Source organism: Oryx dammah, unplaced genomic scaffold, assembly GCF_014754425.2.
Source record: "Oryx dammah isolate SB20612 unplaced genomic scaffold, SCBI_Odam_1.1 HiC_scaffold_21, whole genome shotgun sequence".
NCBI classification, from domain to species: domain Eukaryota; kingdom Metazoa; phylum Chordata; class Mammalia; order Artiodactyla; family Bovidae; genus Oryx; species Oryx dammah.
In genome coordinates this window covers 42,321,327-42,337,021 of record NW_024070205.1, presented here as the reverse complement: position 1 = coordinate 42,337,021, position 15,695 = coordinate 42,321,327, and the positions used below count along the sequence as shown (strand labels likewise).

The 15,695-nt window shown below is 50.1% G+C and overlaps 1 protein-coding gene across 2 annotated transcripts in view; it reads left to right on the top strand.

The window, feature by feature from the left end:
* The first annotated feature begins 4,074 nt into the window (after positions 1 to 4,074).
* PRRX1 (paired related homeobox 1) overlaps positions 4,075 to 15,695 on the top strand; it is an 84,448-nt gene continuing 72,827 nt past the window's right edge. The window contains exon 1 of one of the 2 annotated variants that reach the window (XM_040263535.1): positions 4,075 to 7,118. In XM_040263535.1, coding sequence (XP_040119469.1) covers positions 6,878 to 7,118 — 241 coding nt within the window. In that variant the 5' untranslated portion in view covers positions 4,075 to 6,877. The remainder of the gene's footprint in view (positions 7,119 to 15,695) is intronic. The other variant, XM_040263534.1, reaches the window with a different exon arrangement.

Here is a 15,695-nt window from a genome sequence, read left to right as displayed (position 1 = left end):
TCCCCTGGAGAAGGAAAGATCCCCTGGAGAAGGAAATGGCAATCCCATGGACAGAGGAGCCTGATAGGCTGATAGGCTACAGTCCATGGGGTCACAAAGAGTCCGACATGACTGAGTGACTTCACTCACTCACTTATTTGACTACTTAGTGACAGGATTGACACTAGTTAGATAAAATATGCAGAACTGAGTGGTTACCTGGATAAGCTGGAGGTGGTGTCAAAGTGAAAGGAATTTGAGGTAACTGCTAGGTTTCCTACTGGGGAAGGAGGAGGAGCATGGGAAGATAAGGCTGAGTTCAGCTTTGGACATGTTGAGTTTCAGTCAGTTCAGTTCAGTCGCTCAGTCATGTCTGACTCTTTGCGACCCCATGAATCGCAGCATGCCAGGCCTCCCTGTCCATCACCAACTCCCGGAGTTCATTCAGACTCATGTCCATCGAGTCAGTGATGCCATCCAGCCATCAGTGCATGGGCTTCCCTGGTGGCTCCCGATTGAAGTGCATGGGCTTCCCTGGTAAAGAATCCACCTGTCAATTCAGGAGATGCAGGTTCCATCCCCTGATTGGGAAGATCCTCTGGAGAAGGAAATGGCAACCCACTCCAGTATTTTTGCCTAGGAAAAACCATGGACAGAGGAGTCTGGTGGGCTATAGTTCATGGCGGTAGCAAAGAGACAGACAGGACTTAGTGACTAAACAACAACAAAATGAAGTGCAAGTTCATCAAGAAAATAGCTATTCTTTTTTTCAGGGTTTACTATACAGTAAGCACTATGTCAAATAACTTGCATGCATTCTCATGAATATTTGTGGTTTGTCTTATTTGGAAAGGTGAGTAAACTGAGGTGTAGAGAGACAAGTAGCTGGCCCAGTTTGCCCAAGGTGACAGTGAATAGGTGGCAAAGCTTAAGATTTAGATGTTAGGCTCCCCGACAAACCAGTGGTAATTGACCCATGAAAGTATGAGATCTTCTACCCATTTATTGGAAATGACAGAGAGGATGAGGAACAGAACTCTGGATAATATGAATATTTAAGGAGTAAGTCGAGGAAAAAGAACTCTACGAAAGCCAAGAAGACGTGGTCAGAGAAACAGAGAACCAGGAGAAATCTAGAAAAGAGAGTGCTCAATACTGTCAGTTACCGCAAAGGCATTTAGCAAGTGAAAGTCTGAGAGGGCATTTGCCAACGTGCAGGTCCCCAGTGTCTTTAGTGGCACATGCAAAATCAGTGTCCAGTGATCTGAAGAATATACGGCTCCAGCGAAACTGCATTAGGTCCAGTGTGAATATGTTGGGCCTCCCAAACTATAACAAAATGAACCTATTACCAGCTCACTACTTGGAAATGTGTTTTTAGTCCTACTTTCTTTGATTATTGCAAAATTCCCAAATAATCCAATAGGGTTATTGGATGGAGGTGGGATGGGTAAAAAGCGTTCACCCATGCATAGGAAAAATATTTCTAAAATGCCACTTATGATAAGAACCAGAAGTGGGAGGGCAAAGGAAAGTTTTTTCCAAGTCTGGCATAAAAAGTCATCTCAGAAACACTAAAGTATGGGAATGCTGCAGAATCTATCTTGCATTTTCCTCTTTCCCCCTGGTTTTGTTGTTGTTGTTGTTGTTAATGAATACATATACTAGAATGTCAACCACGAGGAGGAAAGCATTTCCACCCCTACAGCATGTTATTTGCATGAGGGTGGTATTGCCTTGTTTACATGTCATGGAACCTGTGACCTGTCACACGTGATTATCATGTCAGCTTATGAATATGTCAGAGACTGCAACTCCTGGCTTCCACCACAGAGGGGAAACTGCCTAGGGTTGGGGGTGGGGGAGCATTCTGCTAGCCAGATGAGGCAGAGTTCTGCCAGCCCCCAGTGCCAGGGAACCCCTGGGCAATAATCAATACCAAACCTAACTATGAATAGGACCACCCAAGGGCACATGGCTGGGAACCAAACCTCCTTCCTACCTTGGTCTGATCTCTTGGCAAGTTTCCTTACTAGTCCCAGATTTCCTCCCGCTTACTTGGGGAGGAATCTAGAAACAGGAGTTATTTTAAAAAGGTTAGGGCTGGAGGAAGGGTTGGAAATCCACTCTCAGATACTGGAGCAGTCGTGAGGAAGAGGGTTCCGGTTAATTACACAATCCAGAGCTTCACATTTTAATAATCACTGATGGATGGATGGAAGTCAAGACAAAAGCCAAGGAAAGATCTACACATGTTTGGAGACTTTGAATTAGAAATGCTCTCTTCCAGCTCTTCCCCAAAGGAAGTCACATGGGGAAAACAAAGTAGTGATTAGGGAACTACACAGGCCACAGCCTTCTCTGAGGCCTTCTAAGTTCCCAGGCAAAGCCTGCCGCCTACTTGGGAGATAAGCATGTGCTCAGAGCCACAGCTTCTCCTCTTCTGACATCTTTCTGCCAGATGGTTGTTCTCGCATTCTAGAGGTGCTTGGCCCTCCTGGTTCCTGCAACCTGAGCCCAGAGAACTTTGATCCACCAGTTTTCCCCTCCCTCTACCCCTCTGATGAGCAGGACCTGGCACCTAGAGGAAAGGAGAGGCCAGGTGCAGAGACCCTTGGTGCTCAAAAGGAGCTCCCTCGCCTGCCTCTGTGTGCTCAAGGTACCATGTCCCCACTGACTCCAAGGCTGACTCTGAGGGTTCCGGGTCAGCCATCTCCCACCTGGCCAGCTGGCAGCAGGAATGGACACCTTTCACCATTTACCCGGTGAATGAGCTATTTGCTCACGAATTTCCCTGTAGAGTTATACCGATCGCTTTTCATTACAATCCAGAATCTTGATACATTACAAATGTTTTGTGTAAACATAATAAGGGTGTGGATCCAACCCACTAGTAATTGTTAATAGAAAAAAGAAAAAGCAAAAAACCCCACAAGGACCTAAACAAACAAAGATCAGTTCTGCAGGATCTGTGCCAGGAGGATTTGCTTTCTTGGGGACTTTCGTGGAGGGTCCTCCCAACTCACCCTGCTGCCCTAGATCCCTGCGGTGAGAACTCTTGGACTTGGTCTCTGCTGTTGAGGCCTATGGATACCCTGGAAGGAGCTGCCTTCTGGAGCAGTGAGGAGTCCTGGAGACCTTTCCCACAGGATTTCAAAAAAGCATGCCTGACTGCAAGAGGTGGGGGTGGGAGTGGAGTGCCGCCTGCCTTCAAACCTGATCCCAACCTCGCATCTCCCTTCCCTTGGACATCTAGGGAGTCTGCCTCTTAGTTCCAACTTCTTCTGGGCTTCAAGGACAATCTGTCTACCTTCTGCCCCTCAAGTAGCCCTCAAATGCCAACCCAATTCCTGGAGCGGGCCTCCCAGGCTTCGGGACTTAAGCGCAGAGCAGACAGCCCCGCTTTGGCAGCCGGACAATCCCGGCACAGTCTGCTGGTATTTGGGCTCTCGGTCCAGAAGACATTTGGGGGAAATATTGCGCATAGAAATGTACATACACACATGCATAAATTACATATTTGGTCGACAAATGTTAAGCAAATGCGTCTGGTGTTTCGTTGGAATTGTTAGCATCTTGGTATTGGCAAGATCGGTTGATATTATCCCAAGTGGATGATATTAGAGAGCACCTGGTTTCCCTGGAAAACACGGCGGAACAGTACTGGAGACGTTCAGTTACGTTTCCAACTGTTCATCTCTTCCCAGTCGCTCGCTACCTCTCGGTTACCAAGCAGGCAGACGGCACAGCCTGGACAAGGCAACTTTCTCCGAAGCTCAATCTCCTCTAAAATGACGGAGATCAGTAGGTCTTTGGGGGAAGTGGCAAGTCCTGTGGAGTGTCAGAAGCCTCTGGTTCCTTATCCAGACCTTTGTCACAAAGCGCAGTTCGGTCGGTATCAAGGACGAGAAGAAATAGTAAAATAGAACCGAGTAATGAGGGTAGGGGAGGAGGGAAAGGCTAGGGCCTGCTCCGTTCCTGGGAAGATTCAGGCTGACTCGGCTGCGGGGACAAACCCAGCGGCTCCTCGCAGTGCGTGGAAAGGAGAAACAGCCCCTCGGCCCTTTCACCCAAGCGCGTGCAGCCGGACGCCGGGTGAAAAGCTCTCTATGAGATAAAGTAGCGTCCGTCCCAGCCAGCGGCACGGACACACGCGGCGCTCGGCTTCGGCGCGCGCAAGCAGTGGTTTTGGAAATCTTCGCGCAAGGCACCCGCCTCCAACGCTCCCACTCCTGCGGGCCCACCCGGGAGCTCGTCCGTCTCCCACCAGCCTCCCGATAGCCCTGCCGCGCAGCTCGCCCCGGCCCAGACGCGGACACATGTTTAGACCTGGAGCCGCGACCACTGGGGAGACGAAGCGACGGGCTCGGCGCAGTGCGCGACGCTGGCGGGGCTCTGGGGCTCCCGGTCGGGGGTGCGAGCTGGCGGGTGCGGAGGAGGGGGCGGAGGGGGTAGCAGGGCGAAGGGCTGTAAAGAGGAGGGGGGAGTGGGTGGACTAATGATGAAAAAGTCTTCTCCATCCCGGCTCCTTAATTAAATGCATGGAAAGAACCGAGGCGAGCACATCTGGTTTCAATCTGCAGCCCTTTGATGGCATCAAATGTTCTTTTCCTAGATCAGGGCTGGAAGTTCTGGGCTAACTATGGCCGTTTGGAGCCCAGAAACCATTTACATACACCCGGACCCTTCTTTCTCTCCAGCCCAGCTTCTGGGCTATAGCAGGAAAAGTTTAGTTATCAAGCGAGTGGGGGAATATGTGTGTGTGTGTGTCTAAAGAACATAAAACGCCACAAATAAGCACTTAATATTTTACTTACTCGTCATATAGTAACTCATTTCTAATGAGACTATTAAAGCTGTTACTAAATTCCAACAGGTCATGAAAAAATCCCTCAGCACCTCTCTGTCCTCTGTCAAGTTAGGGCTCAGCAGTCGGACGACAAAGCCTTATCCGTAGATTCAGACGCGGGTTGGTCCACCCCTCTCAGTCCTTCCTCCCCTCCCCCACCCCGCGCCAGCCGGACTGGACCCTGAGCCTCCGCCCGCAGCTGCTCTAGGAGTGCCCTGCTTCCTCCGCATCTGGGCAGCGCGACCCTCTCGGCTTAGCGTCGTAGCCTGGGGAAGCAACCTTGGCCGCACCAAAGAGGTTACGAAATTGGCCAGGGTTGGGGGAAGGGGAGCAATTATGACAAACTCCTAGAGTCCTTTCTTGCAGCTAAATAAATATGTAAATTTCCTACTGCCGGGCCCTGGGATTCCTAGCCGCGCGGAGAGACTCGAATCGATTCAGAGCCTTCTAGATCTTCCCAACCTGCCTTTAGTCCACGCAAGAAGCGTGGAAGAGCCTTCCATTATGATCGCTCTGGTCATTTTATCACATTATTTAATAGACTCTCTGCAGAACCGAATGTAGCCTTAATCTCCTTGCTCTCAGGCGCTCCTTCCACCCCCACCACCCCCAAATTGTTAGAACAGCAGGAAATGTTATTTTTAAAAAAAAGCAGAGAGAGAAGAAAATTTGATTGAGGCACTTGTGGATTTTTTCCAACAAATTTCCCCGCAGCTGTTATCAAAACATGCAAATGAGATTTTCCAACAGGATCTTAAATCTGGAGGAGTTAATGCCGAAGCAAAACAATCAGCCCGTTTGAAGTGAATGTGGGTTTCAGTTTGTCTTTTCTCCCCGTGATACTATTGCATGGGAATGATAATTAGACCTTTACTTAAAAAATCCAAAGGGGCTCTCTTCCTTTCTTTTCCCTCCCTCTTCTCCCCCCACCTCCCTCTCTCCCTCTCTTGCTCCCTCCCTCTCTCTTTCTCTCTTGCTCAGAAGTTGGCAAAGGGGGTTTTCTTAATCAGACTGTTTTCTGGTCCGAGGGAAAGGAGGAAGAAGGAGATTGTGATGGAGAAAGGGGGTCTGTAAACCGTCAGGCACCGCACAAAGGCTTTGCCACGTAATTACAGGCTCCTATTAAGTCGAGATCTGCCCTCCCAGGGGTCTCCAATTTTCTTGTATTCCCTACAAAGCCTCCTCTGCATGCCAGTTTGTGCCTTTTGAAGTGCCAGAGAGCTTCTTGATCCAACTGAGAAGGAAAAGGGAGCTCAGCGAGAAGAGGGGGAGAGAGCGAAGGGAACGGGGGAAACCCACTACCACCCTCCTTCGGACTCTTGGAGCCCCCCGCTTTTTTCCCCCCTCCTTACGAAAAGTAAAGTGAGACTCCTGCTCTCCAATACATCTGCAAGACATCACCCTCTCCTCCTGAAACTTTAGTCACTCCTGAGAATCCACAGGAGTGCAGAGAGGGGGAACACGTTTTCTTGAAGATGTTTTAAAGCTGGAACAAGCCTTCTTCTGTTGGTGCTTGAACTCTTGCCTGGGAATAACTTTTTTAACCTTAAAAAAAAAACCCACTTTGATTCTTCTCTCCCACCCCTTCTTCTCTCTTCTTCTGTTTGCCTAACTCCCCCGCCCTGCTGGCCTCTCCTTTCCTCTCTCCCCCTTATTATTATTTTTAGTGCGTGCGTGTGGACGCTTTTGGAGAGCTGGAAGGGATTTTTTTTTTCCCCTCTCTCTCCTGACTTGAACATAGGGTGACTTTTCATTTTATTTTTTGGTGTGGATTATCTCTTTGGATCGCGCCGGACTTGGCCTCAGGAAAGCAACCGAGGCTGTCGAAAGCTGCTGGTGCAGAATTCTCTGCTCTTACAGAAGGGGTCCCCCGCCCTCTTTCCACTTTTTTTTTTTTGTTCTTCCCCTCCTTCTCTCTCTCTCTCTCCCTCTCTCTCTCCACTCCCCCCCTCTCTCTGCCCCACTCGGCTCCTCTCCCCCCTCGCGCCCACAGCGTTTGGTGTTGATTCGAGCGGGAAAGGGGGGTGGGTGGGATCGGAGGGGAAGACCATGACCTCCAGCTACGGGCACGTTCTGGAGCGGCAACCGGCGCTGGGCGGCCGCTTGGACAGCCCGAGCCACCTCGACACCCTTCAAGCGAAAAAGAACTTCTCCGTCAGTCACCTGCTAGACCTGGAGGAAGCGGGGGACATGGTGGCGGCGCAGGCGGACGAGAGCGTGGGCGAGGCGGGCCGGAGCCTACTGGAGTCGCCGGGGCTCACCAGCGGCAGCGACACCCCGCAACAGGACAGTGAGTGTGGGGGCGCATGCCCGCGGGGCGGGGGTGTGTGTGTCCCGGATCGGGGGCGGGGGCGTCCGGGCTGGGCGGCTGGAGCTCGCCGGGGGCCGGAGGGAGAAAGTCAGGAAAGAGGAGAGGTTGGTGGCAGTGGCCAGAGGAAGGGCCGATCACAGACGGAGGGAAGAGGAGGGCTCCGCCGAGGAACGAGCCCGGGCGGACGCCTGAGGGAGGCTCCGAGGCCCCGGCTGGGGTCAGGGACACTGCCCGCCGCGGACTCTCGCAGAAGCCGGCTGCGCTGCCTCTCCGTCCCGGACGAGCGCGGCTGGCGGATCTTCTCGCCAGTCGGCCGAAAGGGCTGGGCAGGAAAAGGGTCCCAGATCGGTGCAAACTCGGGGAGCCCGCCCTGTGTGAGAAGGCATAGGGTTAAGGATGCTGAGTCGGGTCCGGAGGGCTTCTCCTGGGTGGCGTAAGCCGGTTGGAGGGCGGAAGGGACCGAAGAGGCGGAGGGCACCGCGTAAAGCGAGGTAGACCCGCGCGCGGGCTCCGAAGGCCGGAGGTGCCAGAGGGGCGGCCCTGGAGCGCCCGGCTCGAACGCCGTATCCGCTCTCTGTCTAGGAATGTAGCCGACACCTGCCTAAGGGTTTAAGACTCGGTAGAATGAAAGGCCTGAATGACACGGGGAAACTCAGAGAAGCAAAGGGAGGGTCCTTTAGGGGTGAAACCCGAGCCGCCGTCCCGCATGGTCCCACACAGGAGAGATGCGCGACGGAGGCCCGGGCTCCAATGCCAAGCCTGGTGTTGCATTGGGAGAACTCTCCCTAATAGCGCCAAGATTTCCAGAAAAGTCCATGTAGAGTCTCCTTTTGGCACTCTCCTTGATTACTATCGCGTCCCCAAGGAACTCTCGCCTTGTTACTAGCTGTGCCTTATAAAACGTGACTTCAGGTATATCCATACGTCCTGGAGGAGTCTATAACAGACCTGTCACCTGGCTTATCCCAGGAGAAATGGGGTTGGATATTTCCTCCTCAAGGTTGCAAGAGTCAGAACTTGGTTGGAAGTTTTTAAATGAGGCTGATCCCTTTCCATGCTATTATTTGCTGACTGCTCTTTCGTCTTGGAACTCAGAGGCTGTGAACCAGGGAACCCACTGGCAATCTATGATTTTCAAATAACAGTGCCAAGGTCAGACTCTTGGAAAACACATAGCAAAGCAAACAGGATTTAGAAACAGCTGGAAGCAAGTCCTGTGCAAAGTGGTGGGAGAGCAGCGCTGAAACAGGCCGCAGGGAGAGCCCATCCCTACCGCAGGCCGCCTGCCCGTCGCCCTGCATCCCTGGTCCAGGCCTGGGCTTCCCTCAAAGTATTTTAGCCAGAAGCAAACTAGGGCCCATCCACCCTACTATGGGCATGGGCAGAGGGTGATGGGGGGTCTGACCTGGCCAGGCACTAGGGAAAAACTGAGGAATGAAGACCCGGTGTCCCCAAGTCCTGGCTAGGTGTAGAGGTGTCCTTGTTGAGGTTGCTGGCACCTTCTGGGGAGCTGCTCGCTGGTGACACAGGCAGGGAGCAAGTTAATAGATGGTGTAGGCACTTGTAGCTCAAGAAAATGCACTGTGAAATAATATTTAAACACTTTACTAGGGAATATTTTACCAACTGAGCTATCAGGGAAGCAAAGAGTATGGAGAATAGTATTCTGAATTTTCACAGGCCTATCACTCAGCTTTACGGCTAATTATTAATCACAGCATCTACCATTATTCAAAGAAGGCTGGAGCCACAACAGAAATCAAGGTCGTGAAGAAACTGCAGCACAGAAGGTCAGGGTGCATTGAGGGAGACCAGCCAGGGTTGCTTTGCCCCAAGAGCAAGCAGAGGGCTGTGTAAAGCAGGCCCAGGGTAGGTGGCCAGAGCAAGCCCAGGGTCCACACAGGCCAGAGCTGGAGGGATGATGATAGTTCCTGTCTTTTGACTTTATGTGGATGCAAAGAGAGGGGAGTTTGGGTTCACGGTGGCCTCCTAGTGGGTACCCAGCAAGGCTGGGTTGAAGAGACCAGCTAGGAAGCACCCCTAATCTGAGGTGAGGCTGCAGGCTGGCGTGGGAAGGCGACTCAGGGATGGCTTCTTCTAGACCCAGGCCTGAGGCTGCACTGAGCACGTGGCAACTGTGGGGTGCTCGTTTGCTAGGGGACAGGCAAAGGGCAGCAGGAGGAGTTGGCGACGGTCTGTCCTGAGGAAAAGGGATGGAACCTGTGGGAACCTGCCCAGTTTCTACTTGAGTACATCACAGAGTTTCTAGGAGTAAGGAACGACCCCTAAAAAGGAAACTGAGATTCTGGGGGAAAGCATGCTTGAAGAAGAATAGTAGACAAACAGTTCCAGCAGGAGGCCACAGAATGCAGTGCGAGGTGATGGGGATGAACTTTTGGACACCTGGGGCTGAGGAAGAAGCCAAAATCACACACACACCCAAACACCACCATAGGCCTTGCTTTCTGGGGATGACCAGGGCCCATCCTTCTAACAAATGGGTAGTTGCTTTTAGAAGCCGTGTTTCCTCAACCTCCTTCCCCATCTCTGGGGTGAGAATGAGAGGGTCTGGTAAGTTGAGTGGTAGCAAGTGTTCAGGAGGACCTTTGTCCTTAGTTTTGGGCTCCAACCAGGAGATACCAAGGAAGCTGTCACAGTTACCCAGAAGTCAGGACTGGTGGAGCGCTACTGGACTTTCAGTTTGCCATGGACAGTGAGGCTCAGGCTGTGAATCAGAGAAGAGAAGAGTCTCCAGGCAGAGGGCAAGAGCTAGGCTTGCCAGCTGCAAGGGACAGAGGATGGCACCAAGAGTCAGGCGCCTTTTGCAGCGTGCTGGGTGTCTACTCCGGAGAAGGCAATGGCACCTCACTCTAGTACTCTTGCTTGGAAAATCCCGTGGATGGAGGAGCCTGGTAGGCTGCATTCCATGGGGTTGCTAAGAGTCAGACATGACTGAGCGACTTCACTTTCACATTTCACTTTTATGCACTCGAGAAGGAAATGGCCACCCACTCCAGTGTTCTTGCCTAGAGAATCCCAAGGACGGGGGAGCCTGGTGGGCTGCTGTCTATGGGGTCACACAGAGTCGGACATGACTGAAGTGACTTAGCAGCAGGGTGTCTACTCAAGTGAGAAACCATAATCTCCTTTGGAGAGATGGGGAACATTTCAATGACCCCTTTTCTTCTCAGAGCTATATAGAAACACGTCCTCTCTAAAGTTTCTATTCAACTCAAATAAGTAAAACAGACTGTATTTACACTTGCGATGTTAGATTATTACTTTTGCAGATTTTCCAATTACAAACTGGACCCATCTTAGCAAAGAGGAGCCAAGCACTGTCCAAAGTGAAGGCTTGCCACTGGTCTCCTGCAGGCCACACCACAAGTCTGTCCCCCCCCCCCTTTTTATTCATTCCACTTTCCTCTCTGTTGAAGGATTTCTTTCTCCTTTTACTGATATTCCCAACCTAGTAAATTTCTCAAACTTCTGGGTTCAAACACTTTCCGAGATTAAAGAAACGGTTCTTTAACACCCTTAGAAATCCAGTGGCCATTGGGGGAGTGTGGCGTGTGAAGGGTGGGTTGGCTGTATAACAGAGGTAGTCAGGGAGAGAAAAGAGGACCAGGGCATAAAAATAGGCAGACCTACCCCTGGGAGGACGGTGCATCCCGCTGTCATTTCTTAATCTGAACTTCTGCAAACTCTTAAAAAAGCGCCTGCCTTCCACGTTCCCAACCTCTAAATTAGTGAAACCAGATTGTCCTAATAAGACCTTTTGTTGGAAACACATGTAGTCATAAAAAGGTAGACGGAAAGTCAATTAGACACGCGCGCGCACACGCACGCATTCACAAGGCGGTGCTAAGTGTGTACAGGGAGCAGCTGAGCCTCGGGCCGCTGTGCGCGGCAAATACAGAACAGCGGCGCGGGGAAATCGATTGGTCACAAAGGGAGAGGTGTAAACGCGGCGCGAAGGAATCACCCGCCCATCCCGCCTAATGCACTCCCGGGGGCCCATTTCTGCACGCTCTTAAAGGCCAGGGAAACGCCTTGGAGAGCACCGGGCGCTCCCCTGTTGGAATTCACAGCGGAACATCGGTCCCCTCCGGAGTCTGTATTTGCAGCACCTACGGCACCAGAAATCTTCTGCGGCAACACCCCGGGAACCTGGAGCCGGTGCCGCCACTCGGAATTTGGGCCTCAGTGATCTCGATTCAAGGGGGAGTCAACGAAATACACCGTTTTAAGCGTAGCCTGGAAATATTTTTTTCTCTTTAGAGGAGGCAGTGAAATCCAGGATCAAGAGAGGTCACTGAGTCCCCAGCGTCGAATGTCAAGTCCAGAAAAGATGTAGTGAGTCTTGTTTATCTCACATGCAGGAGCGAGGGGCTGAATGGCCTCAATATTTCGAAGAAACTGACAGTCTAGTAACTTCCTCCCGCTTTGGAGCAAGGGCGCTTGGAGTTTGAAGCGTCGGGGAGGTGATCCTCTAAAATCCGAGGCCCCGGCTGCCAATACTCCCCGGGGCTCCAGATCCCCCAATTTTAGAAGTCAGTGAGTCACTGGCTGTATCGTACATTTCACTGAGGAGGACATGGCGAGACTCCGGAGCGCCTTTCTCTCACCTTGGGCGTCACGCAAACCTGCTTTTTTGCTTGGCGACCTTAACTTTCCCCTGGCGAGCTCAGTTCAGAACCAGGGGCGTCGGGTGGGCAGCAACAGGTCACACGGGTCCCTGCAGTACCTTCGTCTTCCCAGGGGCGTCATTTTAGATTTTACGACACGGGTAAATAAATCATCTCCAAATCAACAAGTCACCCCCCTTCCGCCCCTTGCGAAAAAAATCCTCAGCAATTTCAGAGCCAAAATTATGTTCCTACTTCACCGGCTCAGGTCCCCTCAGATACGAATTTTGAACGTTGCTCTGGCCAGTAGCCACCTCCGGGAATATTACATTTTTTCACTTTTAAATAACATCTATAGATTATCAACGATGAGGATCTCTAGACCAATTTGATTTCTCCTTTAAAATATGTGTTTTACAGTTCCTCTCCCCTGTCTTGTTTACCCTCTCTTTATCAGGGCAAACCGTCTAAGCAGACCTGTAGCTCCGGGAGAACCCCAGTCCTTTGCCCGAGCAAGCGCCAGGGCCTCGGGTACAAGGAAGTTGCAATATGTGCGCGCCTGTGCGTGCGAACTTCGCGTGCCTCCCGTTTCTGGCGGTGCGCACTTTCAATGACTCAGAATATGTATTTATTTTTTACCCTTTAGTAGAGATGGGTCAGTAAAAGCCATAAGTACAATTTTTAGGAATGGTGGAGTGGATTTGTAGAAAAGGAGGTAAGGCTTGCATTGTGCTCATATTTTTCTTTGCAGAGGGTGGAAGGGCTTTGGGGGGAGGGGGTGACAATCCTTCCGGGGAACAAAAACGGAGGTTCAGCATCCTCCATACAAGTGATTTGTAAGTTCAACCAACAGGATCCTCAGAGCATTCCTCCGAGCTAGGGATCCCGACATTTACAGGAAAAATTTCGGTAAAGGTCCAATTCCCAGTTGCCACTTGGTGTGGCAACATTTACAGAACTACCTGTGATTGCGCGCGATTGTAATCTGATTGGACGGTTTTTTCTTTCTTTCTTTCTTTCTTTCTAACTGGGGTTTTAATTTAAGGTGGGGCGAGCGCCAGTCCCATAGGTTTGGTGCCCCCCCAACTTTTAAAAAATTCAAAGAAGATGCACATGTCAACAGCATTATTATTTATACACAAGATTTTGGATTCTTGTAAAATCAAATAGTTTGATGAGCAGGTTAAAAACAATTAAAAACCAACCATCTCAAACAGTAAATAATCGTATCAACAAACCACCACGACTTCCTTTTCTCTGAATGCTGTTTGTTATAAAATCAATAAATGCGGAGATACAAGGTCGAGATGTTTGAGGGACAGTCATCGGTGTTTAGCGGTCAGAGGGTTTGATTTTCACGTATGAAAATTTTTGAGCAAGGAATCTCCACCGTGGTCTGAATATTAGTAGATTCTTGGCATCCTCATTTGTCTAATTTAGTGAGGCAGCCTGAAGGAAGCAGTCATACAGAGAATTACGGGCTATCAATTTTAGGTTTAAGACCAAAAGAAAGAAAGAAAGAAAAAAAGAAAACCCACTACATTTCACTTGTCCTGGAACCACTTTTCTTGATGAAACATATTTGGGAAGCCGATTATAGGGGCAATAGCCACTTTAGGGGAGGGGAAGGGGAACAAAGGCACACGTGGTGGTGGGTTAGGGAAATTTTATGAAAGAAAATAAAGAAAACATGTCAGAACAAATCAATCACAAACACAAGTGACTTCTCAGAGGAGTCTGAGGACAAGCAGAGTCAAGGATTCCGCTGTTCCCCCTGAAGCTCTCAAATGCAGGAATTTATGTAGGTCTGAGTTAGGACAGAATGCTGTCTTTGGGTCCTTGGGGCACTGGATGGCCCAGTTGCTTTGCTGCACCACCATAATGAGGGAGCTCTAACTCTTAAGAACTTTGGGCCTCCTTTTTGCCATAATTGGTTTTCCCCAGACTCAGCTCCAAAGGAGAAGTACATTTGAAAAAATGTGAATCCCCAGGACCCGAGTTATGAGAAAAGACAGGGACAGCTTCTCTGGTTCCTATTTTGTCTACTTTCATGGAGTTATTTGCAAGCGATTAGAAATGTTCTTAACAAGCGGATGAGAGACTGTAATGAAACTTTCATGCAGAAATGGCGATCGCACTGGCCAGAACTGCAGACTCCGACTCTTTTTTGCCGGGTGGGTTGCAGGAGATGTGGCGGAAGAAGTAGAGTGAAGGAAAATTAATTCAGTAAATCAGCAAAGATAAATAGAGCCATAGTATTTTAGATTTTAAAGTTCTCCATCTCTGCTGGCCTGGACAAAGATGCAATCCCCCGCCCCACCCCACCTCAGCCCTGGTCCTTCCAATTCCAAGGGCGCTGGGGTGCAGCTCTCAGCTAGATCGGACTCTCGAGCTTTCCTAGAAGCTCTTTTCCTTGCTTTCTCTCGCCGAAAGGGGGTGCATTCCTCCCAGGTCAGGGCTGGAACTTAACCCCCGCCTTCAAAAACTCTTGGGTGCCAGCAGGAGGGAGAGACATACTGGAAGACCCCTCTACACAAGTAGCAAGAGATGGGAGATATCACTAGACTGCTGAACTGTATGCTCCACGTGCATTTTAACGGAAACAACTTCTTTGCAATGAAAATGGTGAGGATTCCAGGGTTAGCAGGAAGAGGCAGGAGGAGAGTGGGACTAGATGACCCTGGATAAGTGGGTGATTGGGCTGATGCCTGGGTTCCATGGGGAAGGAGAAGGTTTGTCCCTGTGGAGGTGGGTGAGACTTTACTGTAGATGAACTCCAGGTATTTAAAGAAAGAGGGGCAGATCTGAGAGACAGGGAGCGAGCCGTATCAATGAGACACTGCAAAATGGCCACAGAAACCCTCATAGTACCTGGAGTCCTTAGACAGGGCAGAGCTCTGGCCACCTTAGAGTTCCTGTTCCCCTCAAGGGAGAACAGTAGCTGCCCCCACTGTCTTGTGTGTGCGTGCAACTTGGGCATTTCCAACCCCTGAATCTGACTCCTGGCCTCCACTGACCCTTCCTTTTGGGGCAAGGGTTTCAAGAGACTTACGGGAAAGGTGAGGATATACCTTTACCAAGTCTTGGGATTTTTCTACTTCTCTCTTGGTTTATTTCTCACTCTTTGACCTTGGAGGGTCAATAGGACAAGTCAATGCTGCAAAAAACAAAGTGGCAGAATAAATATTTTGTCTTCTTAGCATCCATGGTGGTTAATACATACTTTCCAAGATAATCTTGAGCTTGGGTATTCACTAGAAACAGAAGCATGAGGCCAGAACTGGAAGGGAAGTTGCTTTCCTACAAACCTTTGTCTGAGAGTAAGAACATTTACCTCATTCACTTAATTTCTCACCATCAGCCATGTCATTATGTTTTAAAGGACCTCACAGGGCTGGAAGGTGGTGTAGTTACAAATAAGCATAAAAACAGATGGGTGCTCTTCCAGTGCTCTGAATACATATGGGGAGGCCAAATATTTTCAAAGACAATTGAGATATACAACTTAAAGGCCAAGGGGCCCAACTCAATAAAAATTTGAGCCAGAGTATGCTAAGTTCAATCAGCTTGACTATGGGCAAAGTGAAGGGCCTAGCCAGCACTTTGGATATATACAGAGAACCACGTTTTCTCAAGATTCCATTGTATTTATCCACACAAAGTCATGCTAGTCTGCAAAGGGTTTAGCAGAATTGGCTTGGGCCTGGTGAGTGGTAGGGAGACGGTGTCCTGCCCTTCTGAGCTTATCCATCATCCTTTCCTTTGAATTCATTGCCTGTACCCCAACTGGCTATCCACAACCTGTGTGCTGCAGAAAAAACTGGTGCCTAGAGGCCACATGCTAAGTCACTTCAGTTGTGTCCGACTCTTTGTGACTCCATGGACTGTAGCCCACCGGGCCTCTCTGTCGATGGAATTCTCCAGGCAA